Genomic DNA, 23,045 nt, shown 5'->3' with positions numbered 1-23,045 from the left:
ACGCACACACACACATACACACAGGCATCGCATGCATATACACATCCATACAGCTACACATGCTGTACATCCACACATCCAGATGCAAATGAAAACATATTTTATGTATGCATCAGTTTCAAGTAAAGGGAAAAGACACATTTGATGAACTGAAAAGATTCACCAGTAGACCATGGCTGTGGATGTAAAGACACATAGATTTAATACAAGCAGGAAGCTTGTAGCAGTCTATTGACCACAAGTTCATTTGGTTATCATGTTCCAATATATCAAAAATAAGTTAGTTTTGAATACTGTTCTGTGTTGCACATCTAATAACATTTAAAGTCCAAGCATTTGCTAGACAACTTCTCACACTTGAGGTTAGAGGGAAAAAATCTACTCTACATAATCTGTACAACTATTAATGAAACACTATCAGACGGGCTAATTTTGGCATCAATTACATTACGTGCACAGACAACGCTATGAAAACTGACAATGTCAACGACTCAAGAAATGCTACTAGGTTACACCAAGAAGTTACACACTAAACTGCACTTTTTTCTTCTTCATCTTACTTGATACAATGTACTTCCACTACATAACATCAAATATGCTCTATCAATGTACATGTACACTACAAAGTTACTTAAGTAGTATTTTGAAAAGGCACAGATAAGGAATGGATCTTTTGTGGCACATACACAGAGAGTTAAGTAACTTTGATATGTGCAGGTCTTGTCATATCTCTGTGAAAAGTGAACATATTTCTTTAGAGGTTGGACTGTACAAAACAAATGTTACCTGTTAAGAAGGATTCAAGTTTGTTCAGTAGCCGGTGGGTTAAGCAGTGATGAAACAAACTAAGCTGCCATTACAATCATGAAAATCCATAACTGACATCTGGTCCGTTACCATAACAAAACAAAACAAAAAAGTCTGCAGACATTTTCAATAGTGAGCTTTGGAATGGAAAATATATCTGAAAAAAGGCTGTTAAAAATTGAGTTTTAAGTCTTAAGGCATCATGTTGATGACATATTGTACACATCTGTGATGGCTCAATGATGCCACTTTGCCGTCTACATAAACGGAACCACGACTAGAGCCACATGGAAGACTAAGAAGACATATCCAGTTGTCATGGCAACCCTTCCACTACACTTTCGCTTAATTCACTTTCACTTAGCTACATTTTCTCCTTTCTTTCTCTCCAATGATGTACATGTACACACTAAACCAGCTACGACTTCATGAAACATAATTATATTAACACACAAAGTAGAAACAAAAACAGAAGAAATGAGAAAAAATGGTTTTTCTAAGCCACATCTCCGACATTTTCTTCCAGCCTATTTCTTGCTGAACATGCTGTCGATCCTCCTTGACTTGGGGTTCTTGGTAGATGTCTCTCCTTTGCGCTTCCCTGAGGACACAAACATAAAGAAAGATTTTCAAAAACAGTACTCATTCTCACATGGTCTGGCATAGAAATATTCCTTATTTCCTCCTCTTTCTACTCCCATTTCACTCTCCTTTCCTTTCTTTCTTTCTTTCTTTTTTGTTTTTGAAAGGATAAGTCCCAAAGAAGTAAGAACACTGCTCCTTTAAGATGAGAAACACATCTATCAATCAGTCACTGAAAATTTGTGCTGGATTTGAGGAGTCAATTAAATTCCAAAGTAATTTGGCACCACCACCTTAATAAATTTTTCTTTCCTCTCTACTTATTTCAAGATCAATGTGTGACATGCACACATCGTATGCAGTATGTGAACATCATTAAAGCTATAAATGCATTGTGCAGTTCAACACTTCTTTCAACAACAAAATCTGTAAATCTCAAATATTAGTCCGAGAGAGGCCGGTTGCCAGTAATTAAAATTTTGCTCTTTACAGAGAAGAAGGGCAGTCAATGACAGTTAAATACTGTACATATCTATATTTGTAAGAAAATAAATGCCCATCAAGTACACATCAGGCACTAAATGGATAGCAATTAGCATGAAAGAAAACATTGGGCCAAGAAAACTTCCTCGCAACATCCAGTATCTTGGTACATCAAATGCCCACAATAACAAGATCATGTAAACATCTATGCACAGCAGACGCAGCCCATGGGCTGGCAAGCGCCCTCACCTGCTGGATCCTTGCCAGGCTGGCATTGCCTTGCCTCCTTCATGCGGTTCATGTTCCTCCTCATCGCCGTGTCGTGGTCCACGATGGGTCTTGGGTAGTCTGTTCCAATGATGCAGCCGGCCGCCTCCTGCACGCTGCGTGGTGCCTTCCACGGCTCATAGATGTACTCTGCTGGCATCCTATTCAAAACTGGCAGGTATTTCCTATGAGAAAAAAAGGGGGGAAGTAGAGAATATCACATTGAAATTGCAATTCAAAGTTTGTATAGTTTGTTTTCTATAGTATGTTTTCTATTTGAGTAAGGAGTTACAGACACACACACACACGCACATACATGCAAACACAGAATCCTTTCCAATCAATGGCATGGACAGACATTCCTTTTTGGCAAGAGAAGCTAAACTATGAATTATGTGAGGGTAGAAGATACAAGAAGATTACATATCTTTTACTGTGATGACCATGAGAAAACAAACAGTAAGGATAGGACAGTTGCACCTAGAGCATTTATTTTCAAGTGGATCTGGCACCTTGTGAATCCCATACATTATAATTATCATTATCACCTAGAGCATTTCATTTTTAGGTGGATTTGGCACCTTATGATTCCCATATACACTGTATTGTTATCATTATTATGAACAGGTGGTGCACAATTACATATGCAGGCTACAACAAACTTAATTCAACTAGTCAGAACACCAAGCAATTGGATTAGATAATAACATTTCAGCAAAAATACTGCAGCCTTACATGTTCTTAGATAAATGTGACCCGCTACAACAAAATGATCCTAAAGTCGGGCGAGGTCGATTATTTGAAAATTGCATGACACAATTTCCTAATCTTTCTGCTTTAAATTGATGTATAACATGTCTTATAAAAAGAATCGGCTGCGGAGATATCGATGTTTAAAAGAGAGCATGTCAAGACATCTGGGAAATCACTGTTTCGAGAAAAGCGCCCTAAAAGTTCTCCTTGCAACACAATCACAATCAAGAGACACGCAAGTCAGTATTCACCTCCGGACAATAGAAGTTAAGCCCTAGCAACAATCGAAATGCTCATTCAAACACAGCGTCGGCGGTCGCCTCACCGACCAATCAGTGACCAGGATGTCAGGAGAAGCGGCTAGGCATAGCGCAACTCGCCCGCACGCACCAGTCGACTGGGCAGTGTGCGAGCTTCACGCTTCGGTTAGCGGCAAGCAGCAAACTGACCAATGAGATCACTCTGGTCGTTGTTAGGGGCGGAGCCTATGTGTGGCGCTCAATCCAAATGTTCGAACCAGTTTCTGCTTCGTTGAAACGCCAAAAAAGCATGGCCCAGAAAAAACGCTATTTTTTGGTCTTTCCTTTCATCATTTTGCTTCAAAATTTCGACAGATGATAGAAGACATGTCAGACTGTAATAATATGTCAAATTCAGAAAATCGTAAGTTTTGACCAATTTTGATGCTCGAACTTCAAACTCGATTTTCACGGCTTCGACCGTGCGCGACTTTAGGACCATTTTGTTGTAGCGGGTCACAAATTCTAAACTAACGCACAGATAATTTTGATATTGCTTTACAACTGAACACCTCTAATCACTGTCACTCTCCTTCATCTCCCCATATTCCCTGTCTCCCCCCCCCCCCCTTATTTGCTGACTGGCATTTTTTTTCCTCCTTGTGTGCTTCTCTGTACAACTTACTTGATGTACTCGCCAGATTTGTCCGTCTTCTTGCCGAAGGCAACGGGGCTGTAGACACGGTAGTACTGGTGGAAGAAGGCACTGGAGGAGAGCCACATCCAGTTACCAGCATTCAGACTGTAGTCAGCATCCAGCAACCACTCTTCAAAGATCTGTGGGCACAACATCAAAAAAAAAGAAAATGGTTACCAGTCTGAAGGTTGCAAGACATGATTTTTCTACAGGTAGAAATTCATCATTAAATGCTCCTCAAATACATGCTACTACGTAAACTCATTGCCGCTGATTGAAAAACTTGCAAAAGAGAGCGCCAAAATAGATGGATTATCTAAAATTTGACCAGACTGATGTAAAAACATTTTCAATAACAATGGTGATCCTTAGGAAAGAACTATCATTCGAAGGAAAATTAAGTCTTTTTAAGGCTCCCATATATTCCTCACATTAATCATTTGTTATCATTAGAGCTATGCACATGGATTCATCCCGAGAAATCGTGGCTCTTGTCGTTGGATACTAACCTTTTGACCTTCAACCCAGTTCTGCCAGAGGTCACCACGGGTCAAGAAGCAGGCGGTGGCATGACGGGCAAGGTGATGGATCCATCCCTCGGTCCTCAGCTGGGTCATGATGGCATCAATGAAGGGGTATCCAGTGCGACCCTAGTATTTAATAAACAGGATTCCACAGAGTTGAAGGCCATTAAACATCTCGCAGTACATCAAGTTTTGAATTGTGTACTCCAGTGAATTCTCAAAAAAAAGAGAAAATTTTGAAACTAAATCCCATGGTAATTAATGAGTATGATATCATCACAGAACAGGCAATGAAAAGATTCTGTTGCCCAAGAGCTTAAGTTGTGTAGTCCTAATATCTCATTTCCTCTTAAGACCTTCTAAGCTGTAGCAAATAAAGCCTTTTTTTTCTTTAATCAAGCACTAGTGAGTGAGGCAGAGTTGTGCAAACAGGATTATTCACAAGAGGTTACATAATATGTGTACACTTGAAGCAATCATGACGTTAAGGAAGGTAATAAATACAATGGTAACATATAAATATGTATTGAGACCATTGAGGGCAAACATGTCGGAAAAGATTAAGATGGGGGGGGGGCGGGGGGGGGGGGGGGGGGGCTAAGGTGGGAGGAGAGCCCTAATCCATATTGTATTACAGGTAAGAACATACATAAGTCAGAAAATCAAACATAGGTCTCCAAATACTCAATTCTGATTGGCCGATACCTGACTTACATTTCATCTTCTGATTTATGTTTAATTACACCTTTTTTATGCAACAGGGTCAAGGAGAAGGAAAAGTAGAAAGAAATGCATTTACAGCACAGCAGTGTCAGTAAACAAAAGAGGGATGCGAACTATCAGCACAAAGATGGCCAGAAAGAAGCTCTAGTGGAAGAACGGAAGAGGACATGCAAGACGTTCATGAAGGAACAAGAATGACGGACATGGCATTAGCCATAACAAGTTGCATAGGTCAATCTATCATGAGACGAAGGAGAATTTACAACATTCCATCTTGTCTCTTAAGATCATTTTTTTTTAAACCATCCTCACCTCCTTCCATGCCGTGATGATCTCTGTGTTGTTCTCCCAAGGAACCTGGATGCAGATGGGGTTCTCCTCCATCTTGTCGAAGTTGGGCGTTGCTGCAGCGACGGTGTAGAAGAACTCGCGCCACAGAAGCTGGCCGAGTAGGGACACCGGGGGCTTGGTGCAGTTTGTCTGAAGTGAGAACATGCACAAGATGTGAGGATTAAAATAGAGCATTAACATTAGCAGCTTGCACAAATTGCTACTAATTACTACTCATGGCTACCGGTACAAAAAACTCGATACACTTCTACGGATATTGGAATGGGTGCATCTCTTTGTTCATAATATACTGTTAAGACATTTCATTTAAATGATGTTCTTGGTTGTTCTAAATATATCATATTAACTTGTTTATATTAAAGATGTTCTCATTTTTTTAACATTTTATGTATATATATCAAACAATAAAAGAAAAGAAGAGAACCCAATTTCAACTTTTACAAGGAGTGGAACACTCAGTGATTGTTATAATAGTAAGCTGTACCATACAAACAAAGATGAAGTCATCTGCGTTAGCTAATTGCCCAGCCCCTTCAAACAATTACAACTTGACTGCAAACAAGTTTCAGCAGCACTTGTTTGATACAACTGCCAACAAAGCTTGACTAAGCTAGACCTGCTGCAACTACAGGCAATCAGACAATTGTTGTACATACTATTTTCAGCCACCTAGCTGAAACTAAATCTGTGGTAACTTGTCGGTTCGGCAGGTGGTAGCTGTGCACTGATTCACTTGCACTTGACCTGCATGTAGGCTTACATCTGCATAAATCTACAAATTTGCTACAGCAATACTATGAGTTGTGATCATGTTCTTTAAAATAGGAAGAATGTTCACATATATCTGAAGAATAAGGCAGATAGTCAGTTTTTCATCCTCTTCAACCCTATCCCAGCATGTCTCGAATACACTAACAAAATATACAGTACAGATGGGACAAGAGAAGTATGAGTTCCATATGTACACACACATACCTTCTGGGCATAAACATCCTGGATGGCATAGTAGAACTTGCGGGGAGAGAGACAGCCAAACTTGAGGTAGGGGCTGAGGACTGTGGTGCTTGGTTCCAGTGAGTTGGGACTGGTCTTGGGCTTCTCAAAGTTGCAGGTCCAGGTCTAATTGGGAGAACGAGAGAATACAGATCGTGACGAATGAAACACGATAAGCACAGCCATATTCCTTGCATGCATACACACAAAGTACATGTGACTTAAGGTAGAATATGAGACACTCTTCCAATGACATACATTTAAAACTGACTTTGCTACTGTTGTTCTTCACAAACCTTGTTAAGACTTGAAGATCTAAAATCAAAAAAAGTTCGTTAAGATATCTTTTAAAGGTTAATTGTTTTTGATGAAATAGGCCACACATTGTTGCCAAAATATTGGCATAGTGGTAATGCCATTGGTTAGTTGCCATTGTTTTAAGAAGCCATTTAAAAAGGAGACCAAGCCTCCTGCAAAGCACAAGTGTCCTTTTTGGATTTGTCTCTTCCATCTGTAGCTACATTGACTCGGTCCCCATCCTACCTTCCTGGCAAGGTGCATCTCCATCCTGGCCAGTCCCTCGGTCTCTCCTCCGGGGTAGAGTCTGGGCCCAAGCTCGCTCTCGTCCACTCCAAGCTCACGCAGGGTCGGGATGCCATACACTCTGTCGTGGTCATCACGGATCGGTGTCCTCAGATCTGTGAAAGTGAAGAGAGAGAGAGAGACGAGATGATGAGTTTTTATGCCTTGAATCATAGAATTTAAATAATGTGAAGAATAGATATAATTTGATGATTGGAGAATTTTATTGCAGAAATTCTTATCTTTTCATTAAAATGGCATCACGATGAATTGAGTTTTGCTGCAAAACTTGTCTTTGAGAGTGATTAGACAGAACTGGATGAAATCATTGAATCTGCAGTAAATCGGAGAGAAGCTTGCCAAAATTTGCCCATTCACAAGAGAGAAATAGAGACTTCAAAAATTATTCTAAAATGTGTTGCCAATTAAAGAATAACTCACTGGAAAAATCAGGATGCTTAACAAAACCACATTAACACAGTTTCCTTGTCATGTTGACTTTTTTGCTCTAAGATTCAACTCTAGTGCAAAAATGAATGCTTAGTTATTAAACTGAATTCAGACTTACGCTGAGATTATGGAGACAAATATATTTAGACAACATTCTTATCACTTGCCTCACTTCTATATCTCATTTTGAGAATATAAATTCACCTTTTCTGATAAAATGCCTTAGAATGTTTGGAATACAGTATACATGCATCATACTTCAGTTTTCCGGTAGTCTCAGAACCTGTTATCATTACGAGTATCAAGTAAGACTTCTACACTTTCTCAAATGACCCCCAAAAAAGTGAAATATTGGAAAGAGATCTTACTTGGGAAAGCCTCAAGAGATGGGATGATTTCTGGTTCTGCTGGGGCACCAAGTTTGCTGAGAAGTCCCTGCATCCTCTGGTATGTCATGGGAGGCTTTCCCCCATTGGCTTTGATGACCCTGGGGTGAGAGATAAGAAAAAATGTGAATATAATTCACACGAACTGCCATCTGGTTGTCAAGTTACAAACTCTAATGCTCTCAACTCCTTATTCTGAAAGGTTGTTTCACATATGTTGGCATGTTGCAAAATTCATGCCACGGTGGGTTAACCTCCAAAATTTAGCAATCAAATCAAATTACTAGGCATCGACTCGGAAATGAGTATGTGGGATAAGCACAATTTTTTGTTGTTGTTGAAAATGCCATGCTAAAATGTGCATGTCTGGGTATTGTGATTTCAATATTGGAGGCTGCACTTAAATAATAATAACAATTGATGATATTTACAATGCTTACAATAGTGCATTACACACAGTGTCTATGTCCCTATGTGCTCAGGAAAAGGAAAGACTATAATAGAATTGCAATTGCAACTCTTGCTATTTGATTTCCAAAGATAACAAGGAAGGCAGGTTTTACAATATCTTCACTTAGAACTCATCATATACCATCACTTTTATCGATTTTCATTATCTCTTGATGTAATTTGCTGCTTTGTAGATGCAGCATTAAGTCTCCAATAACCAGATTCATTGTAAAAGTGGTACAAGTTTCACAAAATATTTGCCTCTCTTCAAGAAATCTTCCCCTGGTGGTTCAAAAAATACTTGCAATTCAACTTGCTATGTATTTGTGGCTTCAGTGCAAAATGATAATACAACTGCTCAGGGCAATACAGCCATGAAATATGATGTTGGAGGAGTAGATCATGGCTGACAACATTCACAATCAGGGAGGTTCCAAAGAATAATCAGGGAGATACTTGTCTTGTGTAAAACAAGTATCTTGACTTGCAAAATTACTTCCCAAGTCAGAGAGGATTTCATATTCAGTGATGTAGGCCTAATTTATGGAAGTTTTCAGGGAGCTTCCTGTAGAATAAGGGAGACTTGGCATGGCCTGGCAAATTAATTTCTACCTTCATCATCACAATACCCACCTCAGACATGGTTGATTTTTTTTTCTTTTTATTAACAAGGACAGGTTTTAGCAAGGTGAGAGGGCCAGCAACCAAGTCTTGCTTTTCTTTGATTGAGCTGGCCCTGTCCTTATTTCTTTTTGCAGTGGGGTGACACCCAGGTTGCATAATATTGAAGTGCACATTAAACATGATCTTTGACACCCCCCAAGTCAGACCATTTTATCACCATGCACGTCTGCCCCTTAAGTGCTCTTATCAAGGAGAGTCCAAAATACAGAGTCATGATAATCGCAGGTAGACATTGTTTTGCAGCTATGTGCCATAGCTGCTCAACTCCCTATGATGACTAATTTAAAAAAACACATATAGCAGATAAGACAGGTGGTGACATGACCTCTGTTTGAACTTTGTTCCCATAATCAACCACTGACTATTGGTGAAGTATGATATAATCAACCTATCACCTACATAATACCTCTGACAAGGAAGGAGGTTAAGTGATCATTGGTGTTGATTTGTTTAATTGTCTGTTCACAAAATAACTCAAAAAGTTGTATACGGATTTGCATGACACTCTCAGGAAAAGTTGATTATGACGCAAGGAACAAGTGATCAGTTTTTGTAGTGATCCAGGAATTTTTAAATAGATTTTTAAAGGATTTTTCTATCTTTCGGCCTATAAGGTCAATGAATTTGTGGTTTCAAGCTGCTTGTACCGAAGATTCAGATATACGCTCTAAAGTGTGTGCTTTGCTCGGGCAAGGCGACGTGCAGCTGGAAGCTGATGACATAAACAAAAGGCTTCTACAGTACATATTGGGAAATTGCATGTGTGTATGGGTGGAAATCAGTTGCTGGCTTGGCGGAGGTCTGCGCTCTCAGAGTGCATGTCTAGTTCAAATTATTAAAACCCTGGTAGACAATTAATCTGGTGGGTGCCTGCCCTATATGGACCTTACTCTCAATATTCATTCTCAGTCAGTATTTTTTCCTGTATCATCAAGCATGGAGGCTCCCTGAATACACATCAAAAATATCACACTGAATTTAGCAAATGTCCTGGTCTGCACTTTGTTTTTCCTTTGCTTCATGTGCTCCTTTTGCATCTTTTCCCTTATTATATTTTCAAAAGTAATGATTTTGATTGGAAAATGGCTTCCTGCTTTAAGCTTAACCCGTTGAAAACTAATCCCACGTGTACTTGGGCAGGTATCTGTAGGAAATTTAATGCATGTAGCAGCAAAATCAGCTTGTCCACAAGGGTTTACAGAACTGAAAACTCTGCGAATAACCCTATGCACACAACCCTGTGAGTTACTGAAGATTTGATCAACAGATCAGTAAATGTGTACATCTCCTTTTTAAAAGCATCAGAAAGCCACAGAAGAAGGTCAAACTGGTCAACAGTTACTACTCTGTTGATGAAGAAGTTATTGACAAGATCTCCTTTGAAGTTGACCAACTTGTTTGCAAGATGAAATAAAAACGATGACATCAACAGTAAACACTTTTCAGAGATGCAGCCTAAAACAAATCAACACCCATAAAGTTTTACATCAAATAGTATGGATGCCGACCAGTAGTGAGCTTCTCACCTTTCTGTGTCAAACAGCGTGTGCCCCACTTTTGTGATGACTTCAACTCCATGCTTCTTGGCCAAATCAACCACCATCTGGTCCCTTTGGCGGGAGTAGGGCTCGGTGTCGACTTCAAAGGTGAGGCGGGTCACGCCCCACCTCTCAAAGATTTCTGGGAAGACTTCAGCTGGGCTTCCACGAATCACAAAAAGCCTGTTAGAATACAATTACAAGAAAAAACAAACAAACAAGAAGTAAATTTATCTGAGTCTTATAGGAAAAGTGGATGTGGCTGACCTCATCAGAACAATTATTCATTCTTTAATTCACCGCCTCGCAAGTCTTGATTTACCAGGTACTACATTACCTGTAATCATACCCTGGCAAATGCTCTGAACTCTGCATGGATTTAAAGTGATCAATTTCCTTGTTCACATACAAATGTAGCATCTCACAATCTATTCATGTGGTACATGAACTTACAGACATGCTCCCAACTACTTGAAAATAAAAAGTACACTCACATCATTGTGTACACATTCACATGATCTGTAGAAATATGCAATATAAGCTATTGTAACAATCTATCTGCACAAATAAAAGCCTACAAACAAAACCTCCTTGTCACTTTCAGTCACATCTGTGTTGAAATTCTGTTTGCACATTAAAAACAGCAATCAACTGAGAGAAGAGGAGGAGGAGGAGGAGGAGAATAGAACTCCATCCCTTACCTTGAACCAATCTTCTTCAAACTGTTGTCCAAGTCTCGCAGGGCCTCCATGAGGAAACGCCACCTGTTAGCACCGACCCTTCCATTCTGCACAAAGTGTGGGTCCAAGATGTAGATGGGGCGGAACGTCTTGCTGCCATCGATGGCACTCAACAGGGCTGGGTTGTCATGGAGACGAAGGCACTTGCGCACCCAGTGTATCGAGCTGTTAATCATGTCTGTGTGTAGTAGGAAGTTACAAAAAATCATAATATTGATAGGCAAGCTGTTTTCACAAGCTTCAGTTTCTTTGAAGTTGGTCTTTTTCCTTTTTTTTTTCTCTCTGAATTATATCTGGGTACCATTACACAGAGAAATTCACAATTGTTTAAGTTGTTTAATAGTGGAAACTGCAGCAACAGCTTGAAATCTCAACTTTTTCGGAACTCAAATTTTGCCATAAAACCTGCATCTATGGCAACTTGCAAAGTTGCAAGTCATATCCAAAGCCCAAGCTCGGTAGCATATAACTATACACAACTCAGCTCAGTCGGGCAAGGTAGGATCGAGATTTATCGTGTTTTAATGCCATGGCCAACAGTTATGGGGGCCAGGCCCCCGATTCCTTCTTCCTTCACTATACAATGAAAAACCACGAAAAGCATCAGTCTGTGAATACGTGCATCTAAACGTAGGCCCTGCACCAGTAATAAAGTAAAGGCTACTAATAAGTCTACATCCACATGCTGCAAAAGAAGAAAACAAAATGGAGTAGCATCAACAGTTTGCTACTACTGAATCAGAAACTAATCGGAACAACTGCAGAATAATTTTGTGTGGGGTATTCTGCAGTTAAGCCAAATAATGTAACAAGTTGATAATACGAATTTTGGAGCCCAATGTTGGACAGTCCCAGGATTGCTGAGTGAGCTGAGTGAGCAAATCGGGGCATGGAATAAAATTACTCACGCACGTACACACACACTACACACATACGTACACACACTATACACATAGCGTAGATGCGAGTAACGAGTCGCAGCCCCCGGTGGTGCAGGGGGACATGAGGCTACCGATGCCGCTGCTCCTGCCTGGCCTCGCGCTGCGCAATCGAAGTGGTATCGCCCTCGGTATTTTAACTCGACATACCGTCCTTTTTAAGTCAACTAGCGCTACAAAAATATCTTATACAAAACAATGACTCAATATTCCACCAATATTTACCGAAAGATTGATACTTCGGAGTTCTGTCACGTTTTAACAGTAGTGTGATTCGTTTCAGCTGGAAGTTCGATATACACTATCATATCAGTTCATACGCTTTGCAAGACGAAATGTGTAGCTAGCTTGCCACATGTAAATTGTTTTGGTGAGATAGGCTTTAAAAAGATTCCCTTAATGACATTTATATTGTTTTCTTTATAAATATATTAATGTAACAAACATATAACCATATTTATATTATTTTCTTTAAATATGTATCATACATATTGTTGTTTTGCGGTAAATGGTTTTTTTACATACATTATTATGTGTTACGTTATAAAAGCGACTAAGTAAAGTCTACGTGTTTGCATAACCAGTTTTGATGTTATGTAATTCCCGTATTTGCGTTGGTGCTGGCACGTTGTGGACCGTGTGTGTTATGTAGCAGGGAGAATATATAGCGCGGGCAATAAGAACAGCGCGGATTGGTCAAACGAAACGATTATGTAACAAAAACGAGAAGGATAACGAAGAGATCCCGTACTAGAGCGAATTTCAAAACACTTCAAGAAACAAGAAATATTCCTAGAATTTCATGATTTCCGAGTATTGACAACTTGAGACTGACAATCACAGCACTCCTCTGGGCATACTCCTACTCAAGATGGTTTCTGCATTTGCTTACTGTTTGTTTCTTACTTGCTTCTTTATTTATTTATTTTATCCTGGTACAGCAATCGGGCCTAATAACTAATCTATACCTAGTGGTCCTTTGGCAGGAGAGTATGAACACTGAAAACGCTAGACATTTTGCAGAATATGACTATAAGCTCAATAATGTGAGTATAATGAATATAATCATTATTTTCGCCATGATCATAGGGCCAATTATTTTTATGATCGTGTTCATTATTTCTCTTGAACTATCATAATAATAATAATAATAATAATAATTATTATTATTATTATTATCATTATTATTATTATTATTATTATTATCATTATTATTATTATTATCATTATTATTATTATTATCTTTATCATCATTATTATTATCTACTCTGTAGGCCTAATCAACACAGGGTGAGTCACACACACATAAAGAGTTTACACACCGAAAATAGATTGTCTCTTTTTTTTGCAAACCAGCCGTGAAAAAAAAAACTCCTTCAAAACATACATGTTTTGAAGGAGTGTTTTGTTCACGCTTTGAGGAACGAACGCCACAGTGTGATAGCGTGTTGTGATGTTTGAATAAAACGACTGGGATTTCGGTATCGCATCGGTCTTTGCGTATGCCATGACATCCATTACAAAATCATGGGCGTCACCAGGGGGGGTGCGTTGGGTGCGAACGCACCCCCCTTCAGATCTATTAAAAAAAAATAAAAAATCAGTCTGCGAGCGACCTCAACGCCGGACGCTCAATAATTACTCTTTTCTAATTTGTTTTTATATTTTGCACCAGGGACACACACACACACACACACACACACACACACACACACACACACACACACACACACACACACACACAAATAATAATAATAATTCGCACCCCTGGTCACCTGGCAGCACTGATTTTGTACATATCTATTAGTATTCTACAGTGTTTACTATTTATCGACCGTACTGTACATCCGTACGATACGGAGCACTTGTACACGTTTGCCCCATCCCACATAATCATAATTGCCTCAATGAAAAGATTTTCTTGCTTTTTTGTTAGAATTCAAGAAATCTGTCCAATTAGTTCACCCAAAAGCAGTGGCGTAACTACGGAGGGGGGTGCGCCCCCCTCCCAATCCGCTGGCAAAAAAAAAAGACTTACCGAAATAGTGATTCAAGTGTTAGTAAACTGCTTTTGAATGAAAGGGTGATCAAGAAATAAGATATTTTTCTATGATTCCTTTTAACCATAATTAGATAGGTATATAGTGTGAAACATTGTTCAAAAAGTCCGGACCCGACAAAAGATTGTGATTCAGCGTGATTCCTGGTTGGCATTCTGCATAATTATAAGCAGGATGTGCGCAGTGTACTCAGTACATCCGAACGAAGAGTCGCTACAATGTTGCGCAATGTGATGTAGAGTGTATACTTTTGTACCTTACTCTTCGTTATATCAAAGCTAGATCATTGATTTTGCAGTGTTGCTTTATACATACTAGTCTATGTAAAAATGTCTTGCATTGCCAATAAAAAGACTTGCCCTGGGCTAATTCCTAACTTTTCCTTGTACATATAAAACACACACACTAACAAACACGCACAATTAGCAGTGATTAGTTTACGGGATGCTCTAAAAAAGTGCAGATTTTGGACATCCTTTCCCCGCTTGGTCACTTCGACGCCACCTCGCTGGTCATACCTCCCCCAGTCATGAACATAAACCCACACCCTTGACTACCAGTGGCGGATCCAGGGAGAGGGGCGCACCGGGCTCACCGGGCGTCCCCCCCCCCCCCTTTAATTTCCAAAGCGAAAAAAAAATAATATAGCTTCAAACGGCAGTTTTTGGACAGTAAAATGTCAAAATTTTCAAGCTCGCTCGTTCCTCTCGCTCGCATTAGTCGTAATGCCATTCTCCTGAAGTTGCTGCCAGTAATTGCCGGCAGTTGCGCCTGGTGCGCCCCCCCCCTCCCCTTAATTTCCAAAGCAAAAAAATATAGCTACAAACGGCAATTTGGGGACTGTAAAATGTCAAAATTTTCAAGATCGCTCGCTCCGTTCGCTCGCATTTAATCTTTATGCCATTCTTCTGATGTTGCTGCCAGTAATTGCCTGCAGGTGCGCCCGGTGCGCCCCCCCCCCTTAACTTCCAAAATGAAAAAATATGGCTAAGAACGGCAGTTTGGGGACTGTAAAATGTAAAATTTTCAAGCTCGCTCTCTTCGCCCGCTCGCATTTTATTGTTATGCAATTCACCTGCAGAGATGTCAAGTTCAAAAAACTTTTATGAGTGAGATTTTTATGACTCGGCTTCTCGACGCTCGTGCGCATGCGCACGCGAACGAGGAGGGTGTCCCCCTCCCATGGTAGGGAGCTTTTTTAAATTGTTAGCTCTTAATGATGCGATCTGGTGCATACTTAAGTGAATATTTTTTACTAATTTTGAAAGGCAAAAGGGAAATATACCTTCAATTGCAACTATCACCAGATGCGTGAGGAAAATGGGTGCCATGCGTGAGATCGTGAGACAGACCCTAAATGCTTGAGTAGCTCTGCACCTGGATGTTGCTGCCAGTAATTGCCAGCAGTAAGATGCGCCCGGTGCGCCCCCCCCCCTTAATTTCCAAAGCAAAAAAAAAAAAAGATACGGCTACAAAATGCAGTTTTGGGACTGTAAAATGTCAAAATTTTCAAGCTCGCTCGCTCACTCGCTCGCATTTAATTGTTATGCAATTCTCCCGATGTTGCTGCCACTAGTTACCGGCCCCCACCTCCTTTATCTCCAAAGCGAAAAAATATGGCTCCAAATGGCAGTTTTTGGACTGTAAAATGTCAAAATTTCCAAGCTCGCTCTCTTCGCTCGCTCGCATTTAATTGTTATGCCATTCCCCTGATGTTGCTGCCAGTAATTGCCAGCAGTTTCGCCCGGTGCGACCCCCACCCCCCTTAATTTCCAAAGCAAAAAAAGTATGGCTACAAACGGCAGTTTTTGGACTGTAAAATGTCAAAATTTTCAAGCTCGCTCGCTCACTCGCTCGCATTAATTGTTATGCAATTCTCCCGATGTTGCTGCCACTAATTACCGGCAGTTGCGCACGTTGCGCCCCCACCTCCTTTATCTCCAAAGCGAAAAAATATGGCTCCAAATGGCAGTTTTTGGACTGTAAAATGTCAAAATTTCCAAGCTCGCTCTCTTCGCTCGCTCGCATTTAATTGTTATGCCATTCCCCTGATGTTGCTGCCAGTAATTGCCAGCAGTTTCGCCCGGTGCGACCCCCACCCCCCTTAATTTCCAAAGCAAAAAAAGTATGGCTACAAACGGCAGTTTTTGGACTGCAAAATGTCAAAATTTTCAAGCTCGCTCGCTCGCTCGCTCGCATTTAATTGTTATGCAATTCTCCTGATGTTGCTGCCAGTAATTAACGGCAGTTGCGCACGTTGCGCCCCCACCCCTCCTTTATTTCCAAACCGAAAAAAGATGGCTCCAAATGGCAGTTTTGGGACTGTAAAATGTCAAAATTTCCAAGCTCGCTCTCTTTGCTCGCTCGCATCTAATTATTATGCCATTCACCTGATGTTGCTGCCAGTAATTGCCAGCAGTTGCGCCCGTTGCGCCCCCCCCCCTTAATTTACAATGCAAAAAAAATATGGCTACAAACGGCAGTTTTTGGACTGTAAAATGTCAAAATTTTCAAGCTCGCTCGCTCGCTCGCTCGCTCGCATTTAATTGTTATGCAATTCTCCTGATGTTGCTGCCAATAATTAACGGCAGTTGCGCCCGTTGCGCCCCCACCCCTCCTTTATTTCCAAAGCGAAAAAATATGGCTCCAAATGGCAGTTTTTGGACTGTAAAATGTCAAAATTTCCAAGCTCGCTCTCTTTGCTCGCTCGCATTTAATTATTATGCCATGCACCTGATGTTGCTGCCAGTAATTGCCAGCAGTTGCGCCCGGTGCGCCCCCCTTAATTTACAAAGCAAAAAATATGGCTACAAACGGCAGTTTTGGAACTGTAAAATGTCGAATTTTTCAAGCTCACTCGCTCCGCTCGCTCGCATGTAGTCGTGATGCCATTCTCCTGATATCGCTGCCAGTAATTTGTCGTTTCACACCGTCATTCCATAATCCATTTATAAGGGGTACAACCCTCTCCGGCACTTCCACACCCTCCCCCCACCCTTGCTCGCTCCCTCGCATACTACCCCCCCCCCCCCCCCCCCCCCCCCCTATAAGATGAAATCCTAGCTACCGGCGCGCCGGTGCCCTTTCCCCGCTTGGTTTCCCTCAAAAAACAGTAAAAGTCTAGGGATTGAGAGCTTCCTATTTTCCAAATGTCTGTCAAAAAAATCTCGTAAACATTTAGTGTCAAAACGCACCCCCCTTGAAAAAAAGCTGGTGACGCCCCTGAAAATTAATTGGGTGCACGTACGTCATGAGTTCCACATCCACGAATCGTACAGACTACGAGTCATACAACCCATGAGTCATACAGCCCACGAGTTGTACCAGGGAGGTAGAAGTCTCTCTTCCACCTCCGTGGTTATACAACCCATGAGTCAGACAGCCCACGAGTCATACAGCCCATGAGTTCAACACTAAGCAAGCGAGGCCCACGAAACCGTGTTGTATTATAAATGTCAAAGTCGTGGGCTGTTTTTACCTAGTGTCGAACTCATGGACATTACTAGTATTTGCAGAGTGTCGAACTCATTGGCTGTGTATGACTCATGGACCTTTTTTAAATGTCGAACTCGTGGGCTGCATGACTCGTGGGTGTCGGTCTCGTGGGATGACCCTAATTAATCATGCCACACATATCAAACCACACACACGGTCAAACTCGGCCCTTGAGACTCATATGCACGTAAAATAACATTGAACACACACACACGCGCGTATTCACTCGTATAAACACAAGTCAACATCGACCCGATCGAAGAGTTAGATCGCAAAACGTGTAAACGCAATTCTCGTTAAATTGACATATTTGTGATTTAAGTTGCTATTAAAACAATTTAAGAAAATGATTGGAAAATATTGTAAATTTTTTTCTTAACTTCAAAGAATATTCCTTATGTTACAAGTACGAAGTGAGGTATCATTGAAAAGGTTATCATCTTTTTTTTTTCTCTGTGTAACGACGGACTTACTTAAACATGTTTTAAAATGACGCTTAGCTCGTTGTGCGATTACCACGTTCCGTAATAAGTGAGGTAGTGTATAGGCTATCTAGGTGAGTGCATCTTAAGGAGGTGAGGACTCTTTAGTCGAACTAACCTTCTGGTGATAGCTCCTCGGGGATGTACACCTCTCGAGTTGACGGGCCGTAGAACCACAAGCTGCGCACCCACTGCGGCATCCAAGAAACGATAGAATCACCTGCGTTCAGCAGCATCTCCGTGGGACGCCAGAGATTCCTCTCGTAGTTCGGTACATACTCGTTACCGTACTCCTCAATGGCGCGGTCGTAGATGTCTTCCCAGAAGCCGTATTGCAGGTCGGCCTCCAGAGGGATGGGGTCGGGGAGTGGGAACGGCTCACTGGTCGGAGTCGGTTCCGGTGTCATGTCGAACATCGACGCAAAAGGCCATGACCAGCCATTTGCCTTTTTGAGAAAAAGGGAACAAAAAGATTAGTACTTTGTGTTTAAAAAAAAAAAAAAGTGGAATAGAATAAAATAGAAAGAGAATTGAATAGAATAGCGTTGATGGAATGGAGAATAGAACACATGTATCAGAATAAATCAGCATAGAGCGTGACAGGAAACGGTATTATATTAATCGATTCGTATAGAATAAAATGGAATGGAATAGAAAAGAATGAAAGAGAATAGAAGAACAACGTATTTTCTGTAAGTTAGTTATCATAAAAGGATTAATAGGCAGCTTGAGATATATTGGTTGACCCTTTTTCCTGCTGACAGTAAATGAAAAATATCCATGCTCGCAATGCCGTCACATCAAGACAAAATGAATAGAAATTGCATCCCTGCGAAACCAGGAAAAGCTAATTGTACTGGTAGCTTCTATCCCGTACATATCGAAACCTTCAGTAATGTGATGGGGAGAAAACAACCCCCTTATGGAATTCGTTATGAATTCCATATTATGGGAATTTTACCAATTGTAAAGATAAGTGATACCTTGCACAAGAAAAATCACATTCATCCATTCATTCATTCATTCATTTTATTTCAGCATGGCAAAGGTTTCAGCCATGGCTGTTCTTCAACATGTCCATTCACAACATTATGCTTTTCGGAATGTCAACTATAAGTTTGCTAATAAATGCAGCAAACCCCGCTTTTTTGGAACATTTATAACAGGTATACAAAAAAAACCCCAACAACAACAAGATATTCTATATTTGTCAAATAGTAGAAAGCTAATTCCCTGGGCAGTAAAATTCTGTATATACACACTATTCTAATATGAAATGCGATCCAGACAAAAATAATAATTCTGGATATTTAGGATATTTACCATTGAACACATATTTGCATAATCGAAGTGTTTTCGAATGTAATTTTCCAGTAAAGAGGTGGCCCGACTGACCAAATATGGGCAATAATTGTGATACCCCTAGATTGAACGAGTATTCACTTCTGCATTTTTATATAGAGCAATTGTATCGTAATTACAATCCGATCATCTGTTGTAATACAGTGCATTCCCGGTATAACGAACACGGTTACACCGAAATTTCGGATACAACGAAGTAAAATTCAGGTCCCAAAATTAACAGCTCTTCATCTTTAAACAAGTGTACATTGTAATTGTTCGGCTTTAACTAAATTTCGATATAACGAAAGGAAACTGCCGGTCCCAAGGACTTCGTTATAACTGGAGTCGCCTGTATGTATTGTTATGAATTTGCAGCATAGGTGGAAGAACGAATATGACTAGAAATTGACGTTGTGTCTTGCTTTTCTCTATGGTAATTATAAGACATACAGAGAAAATCATGTCGTGCATTAACAGACGCGAATTTTGGTTTGTTTGTTTGTTTTTGTACCAGGGGAAAAGCTCTTCAGTTCTAATCAAAGAACCCTCTTAGATGTTCGCTGCATTTGTTTCTCCACTATCTTTGTGTATTCCAGCAGATTTATTTACCATCAGAGAATAAAAATAAAAAATGATGAGAATCACAATATTTAGGCCTATGTCTAAGCAGAATGACTTAACCTTTCTTTTATGGTCTACGCAGAGGCGATATGTTTAGTCACGTTTTTCCATGCATTCATCTCGAAACGAAATGTATCCCGCGGAAAATGTCTGTGGTTTCTTTTTTGTTTTTCTTTGATTATAGCTACAAGTTTATTCATGTGATTACGCTGTAATTTGTGTATAGTATGATAAGACCTATAATATCTATTAAGTTTTCCTTATAATCCAATATACAGGGAGAAAAAAATTGCAGGATAACGAAAGTTAAACGGGAGTGATGACGTACCTGGACGGCCAACAGCGCCACGAAACAGCAAACCAGAGACGTCTTCATGGTGGATCAACTGACGAAGGAAATGTCATAAATTACCTCGGGTCGCAGGATTTTATAATTGTTCGTTGACCCTGGATACACGTGACGGCAGCCAAGGTTTGCGTAAAGCGTCAAAGATCGAGACAGTTTGTTCACATAGATTAGGGATTAAGAGAAATATCCGCACTCGCTGATCATCGTCCAATGTTGCTTCGGCTGCCTTACATCGTGCCACCAATTAGGTAAACACTTGTTAAGTTTCTAGGACAGGAGTCTTTTCTTTCTTTTTTTATTGTAAAAATAACTGTATCTCACTCACGTATGAGCACATGTGAGAGCAGAGATAACATCAAGGACGTTTCGGATTCTTTTCAGCCAGCGACAAACATGGCAAAAGGACCGTCTTACAAGTATCATTAAAGAGATGACGAACTTTTGTGAAATTCATCTTGAGATGTCATAATACAGTGTAATCGTCAGTCGAAAGAACGGAAGGATGCATGTATCGAATCTTGCTGTTTAATATGGAAAGCCGAAATGTCTTGTTGATGCTGCTGGTGCAATTCAGAAAATATGAATAACTGTCAGGTATAATATACGCTGTAGTGAAGCCATATTAGGCCAAGATGCTATTAATCCAGTTCTCGATTTAAGTATTCACATCATCGACTTTTTGGTGCTTGTACAACTATGTCCCATGCACTCTCAATAAGTTTCAACTATATTATATATGGACAACTCACCGTTGGCAACTGCAATCTGTAATCTTTGTGACTTCAAATGTACAGTAAATACATCTGTTTGCATATATCCCGTATATATATACATACTATACACACACACACACACACACACACACACACACACACACACATATATATATATATATATATATATATATATATATATATATATATTATAATATATACTGTAAATATATATGTATATATACATAAATATATATACTGTGAAGATATATATATATATATATATATATATATATATATATATATAATTATATCCCTTCTAAACAATATTATTGTTTTAAAGTGATTGCCAAAGAATACCATGGTGGGAGGATGCTTCCCGTCCTATATCCTCACGTTACACAACTCTACACTGTTGATCCGTCACGTGTCCATACATCAACGACGCAGTCACGTCACTTCTATGCACTCTCAGGAACCATAACTTGGTCGACGATGATATACAGTACTGAATCTAAAAGAAACCACACTGAAAAGGGGATGATAAACCTGATTCTGTTTGAATGCTCATACTGGCACATCTTTGTCGAAAATTCCCTTGACCTGAGTCATCAATATCTGTCTCAGAGGGGGAGATTATGATCATTACGAACGGATGTTCATAATAGTAATCATAATTTATTTACATAATTACGTAATATTCTGCACTTATACACGGATATGTGATGAACATAAAATGTGTCAGCAGGGCTTCGGGGGAAGAGTTACAAAGAATTTGGATTGTGAGACGATTGTCGAAAACATTTTACAAACAAAACATTGGAACACTAAAACAGCCAAAAAGGTTCCCACACTGTTCGTATACTGTTCAAATGTCATTACAGAGGAAACTCAGAATAACGAGATCCTTGGGCCGAAGACAGTTTTTTCTTTATATCACATATTTTGTTATATCAGCAGTCAAAAAACAATATAAAACAAAGGCGATAAATTCGTTGGGACTGGAGAAATTAGTTTTTTATATCAGGTACATGTATTGTTATATCAGATCTCTTTATATCGAGTTTCCCACTATTACAGTTTTCTTGTGGAAAGAAAAGGAAAGAAAAGAAAAGAAATGAAATGAAGAGGACGGACCAATGAGACGTCTTAATCGAAATCTGACCGTTTATCATAACTGCGAAGTTGTTGACTACCGAAGTTCTATCGTCAATATATACCACTGAATGTTATGAGTCAGACCAAACATTGTGTCGTCTCCCAGGTCATTCGCTCAGTGCATTGTATTCAAATATGTCACGTGACTAATCATTAACGAGCACAGAAAAAAAAACCTAGTGCAATGTTATAACCTTGCTAACACGTTATGTATACAAAGGAAAGAAAACTGCTCCATCACAAAAACACAAAAGAAAAAAGCGGTATATGCATTCTACTGCAGCAGCACTGCATTTAATACAAAATACACTGTATACAAAACTTTCAGGCTTCATTTCAGTACTTTTCATGACTTGTGACGTATAAAGTGAAATGTTAAGGTATACATAACTTCCTTATAACTTCGATATTGCTCTATACACTGGTAGATACAAGTGTTATCCAAAGAAATGTAGTGTATAGATTAGATAATACACTATACATGTATGATATTTTGCATTTGAATAGTATCTTGAATTTCATACATGGGAGCAGGTAACAAGGAATTGATTTGCATTCTTATTGTATTCCATCTTTATTTTTTTCTTTTTATCTTTTGTACAGTTCTGACATTTCTGTCTTGCCTATTTCAGTTTT

At 39.8% G+C, this 23,045-nt stretch overlaps 1 protein-coding gene across 1 annotated transcript; it reads right to left on the bottom strand.

Moving 5' to 3' along the window:
* Nucleotides 1-1,305: 1,305 nt before the first annotated feature.
* Nucleotides 1,306-20,570, bottom strand: LOC139743913 (cryptochrome-2-like). The gene is made up of 12 exons (XM_071654382.1): nt 20,518-20,570; nt 18,343-18,670; nt 11,211-11,427; nt 10,498-10,692; nt 7,820-7,938; nt 6,963-7,117; nt 6,402-6,545; nt 5,388-5,555; nt 4,338-4,478; nt 3,817-3,968; nt 2,122-2,324; nt 1,306-1,408 (listed from the first exon to the last, which is right to left on the bottom strand). The coding sequence occupies exons 1-12, from the start codon at nt 20,563-20,565 to the stop codon at nt 1,335-1,337; spliced, it is 1,944 nt and encodes a 647-aa protein (XP_071510483.1). The 5' UTR covers nt 20,566-20,570; the 3' UTR covers nt 1,306-1,334.
* Nucleotides 20,571-23,045: the final 2,475 nt, after the last annotated feature.

The sequence above is a fragment of the Diadema antillarum genome, unplaced genomic scaffold (genome assembly GCF_040938485.1).
Source record: "Diadema antillarum isolate AM-2024a unplaced genomic scaffold, OU_Dant_1.0 scf00000035, whole genome shotgun sequence".
Taxonomy (NCBI): Eukaryota; Metazoa; Echinodermata; class Echinoidea; order Diadematoida; family Diadematidae; genus Diadema; species Diadema antillarum.
This window is presented reverse-complemented; position numbering and strand designations above follow the sequence as displayed.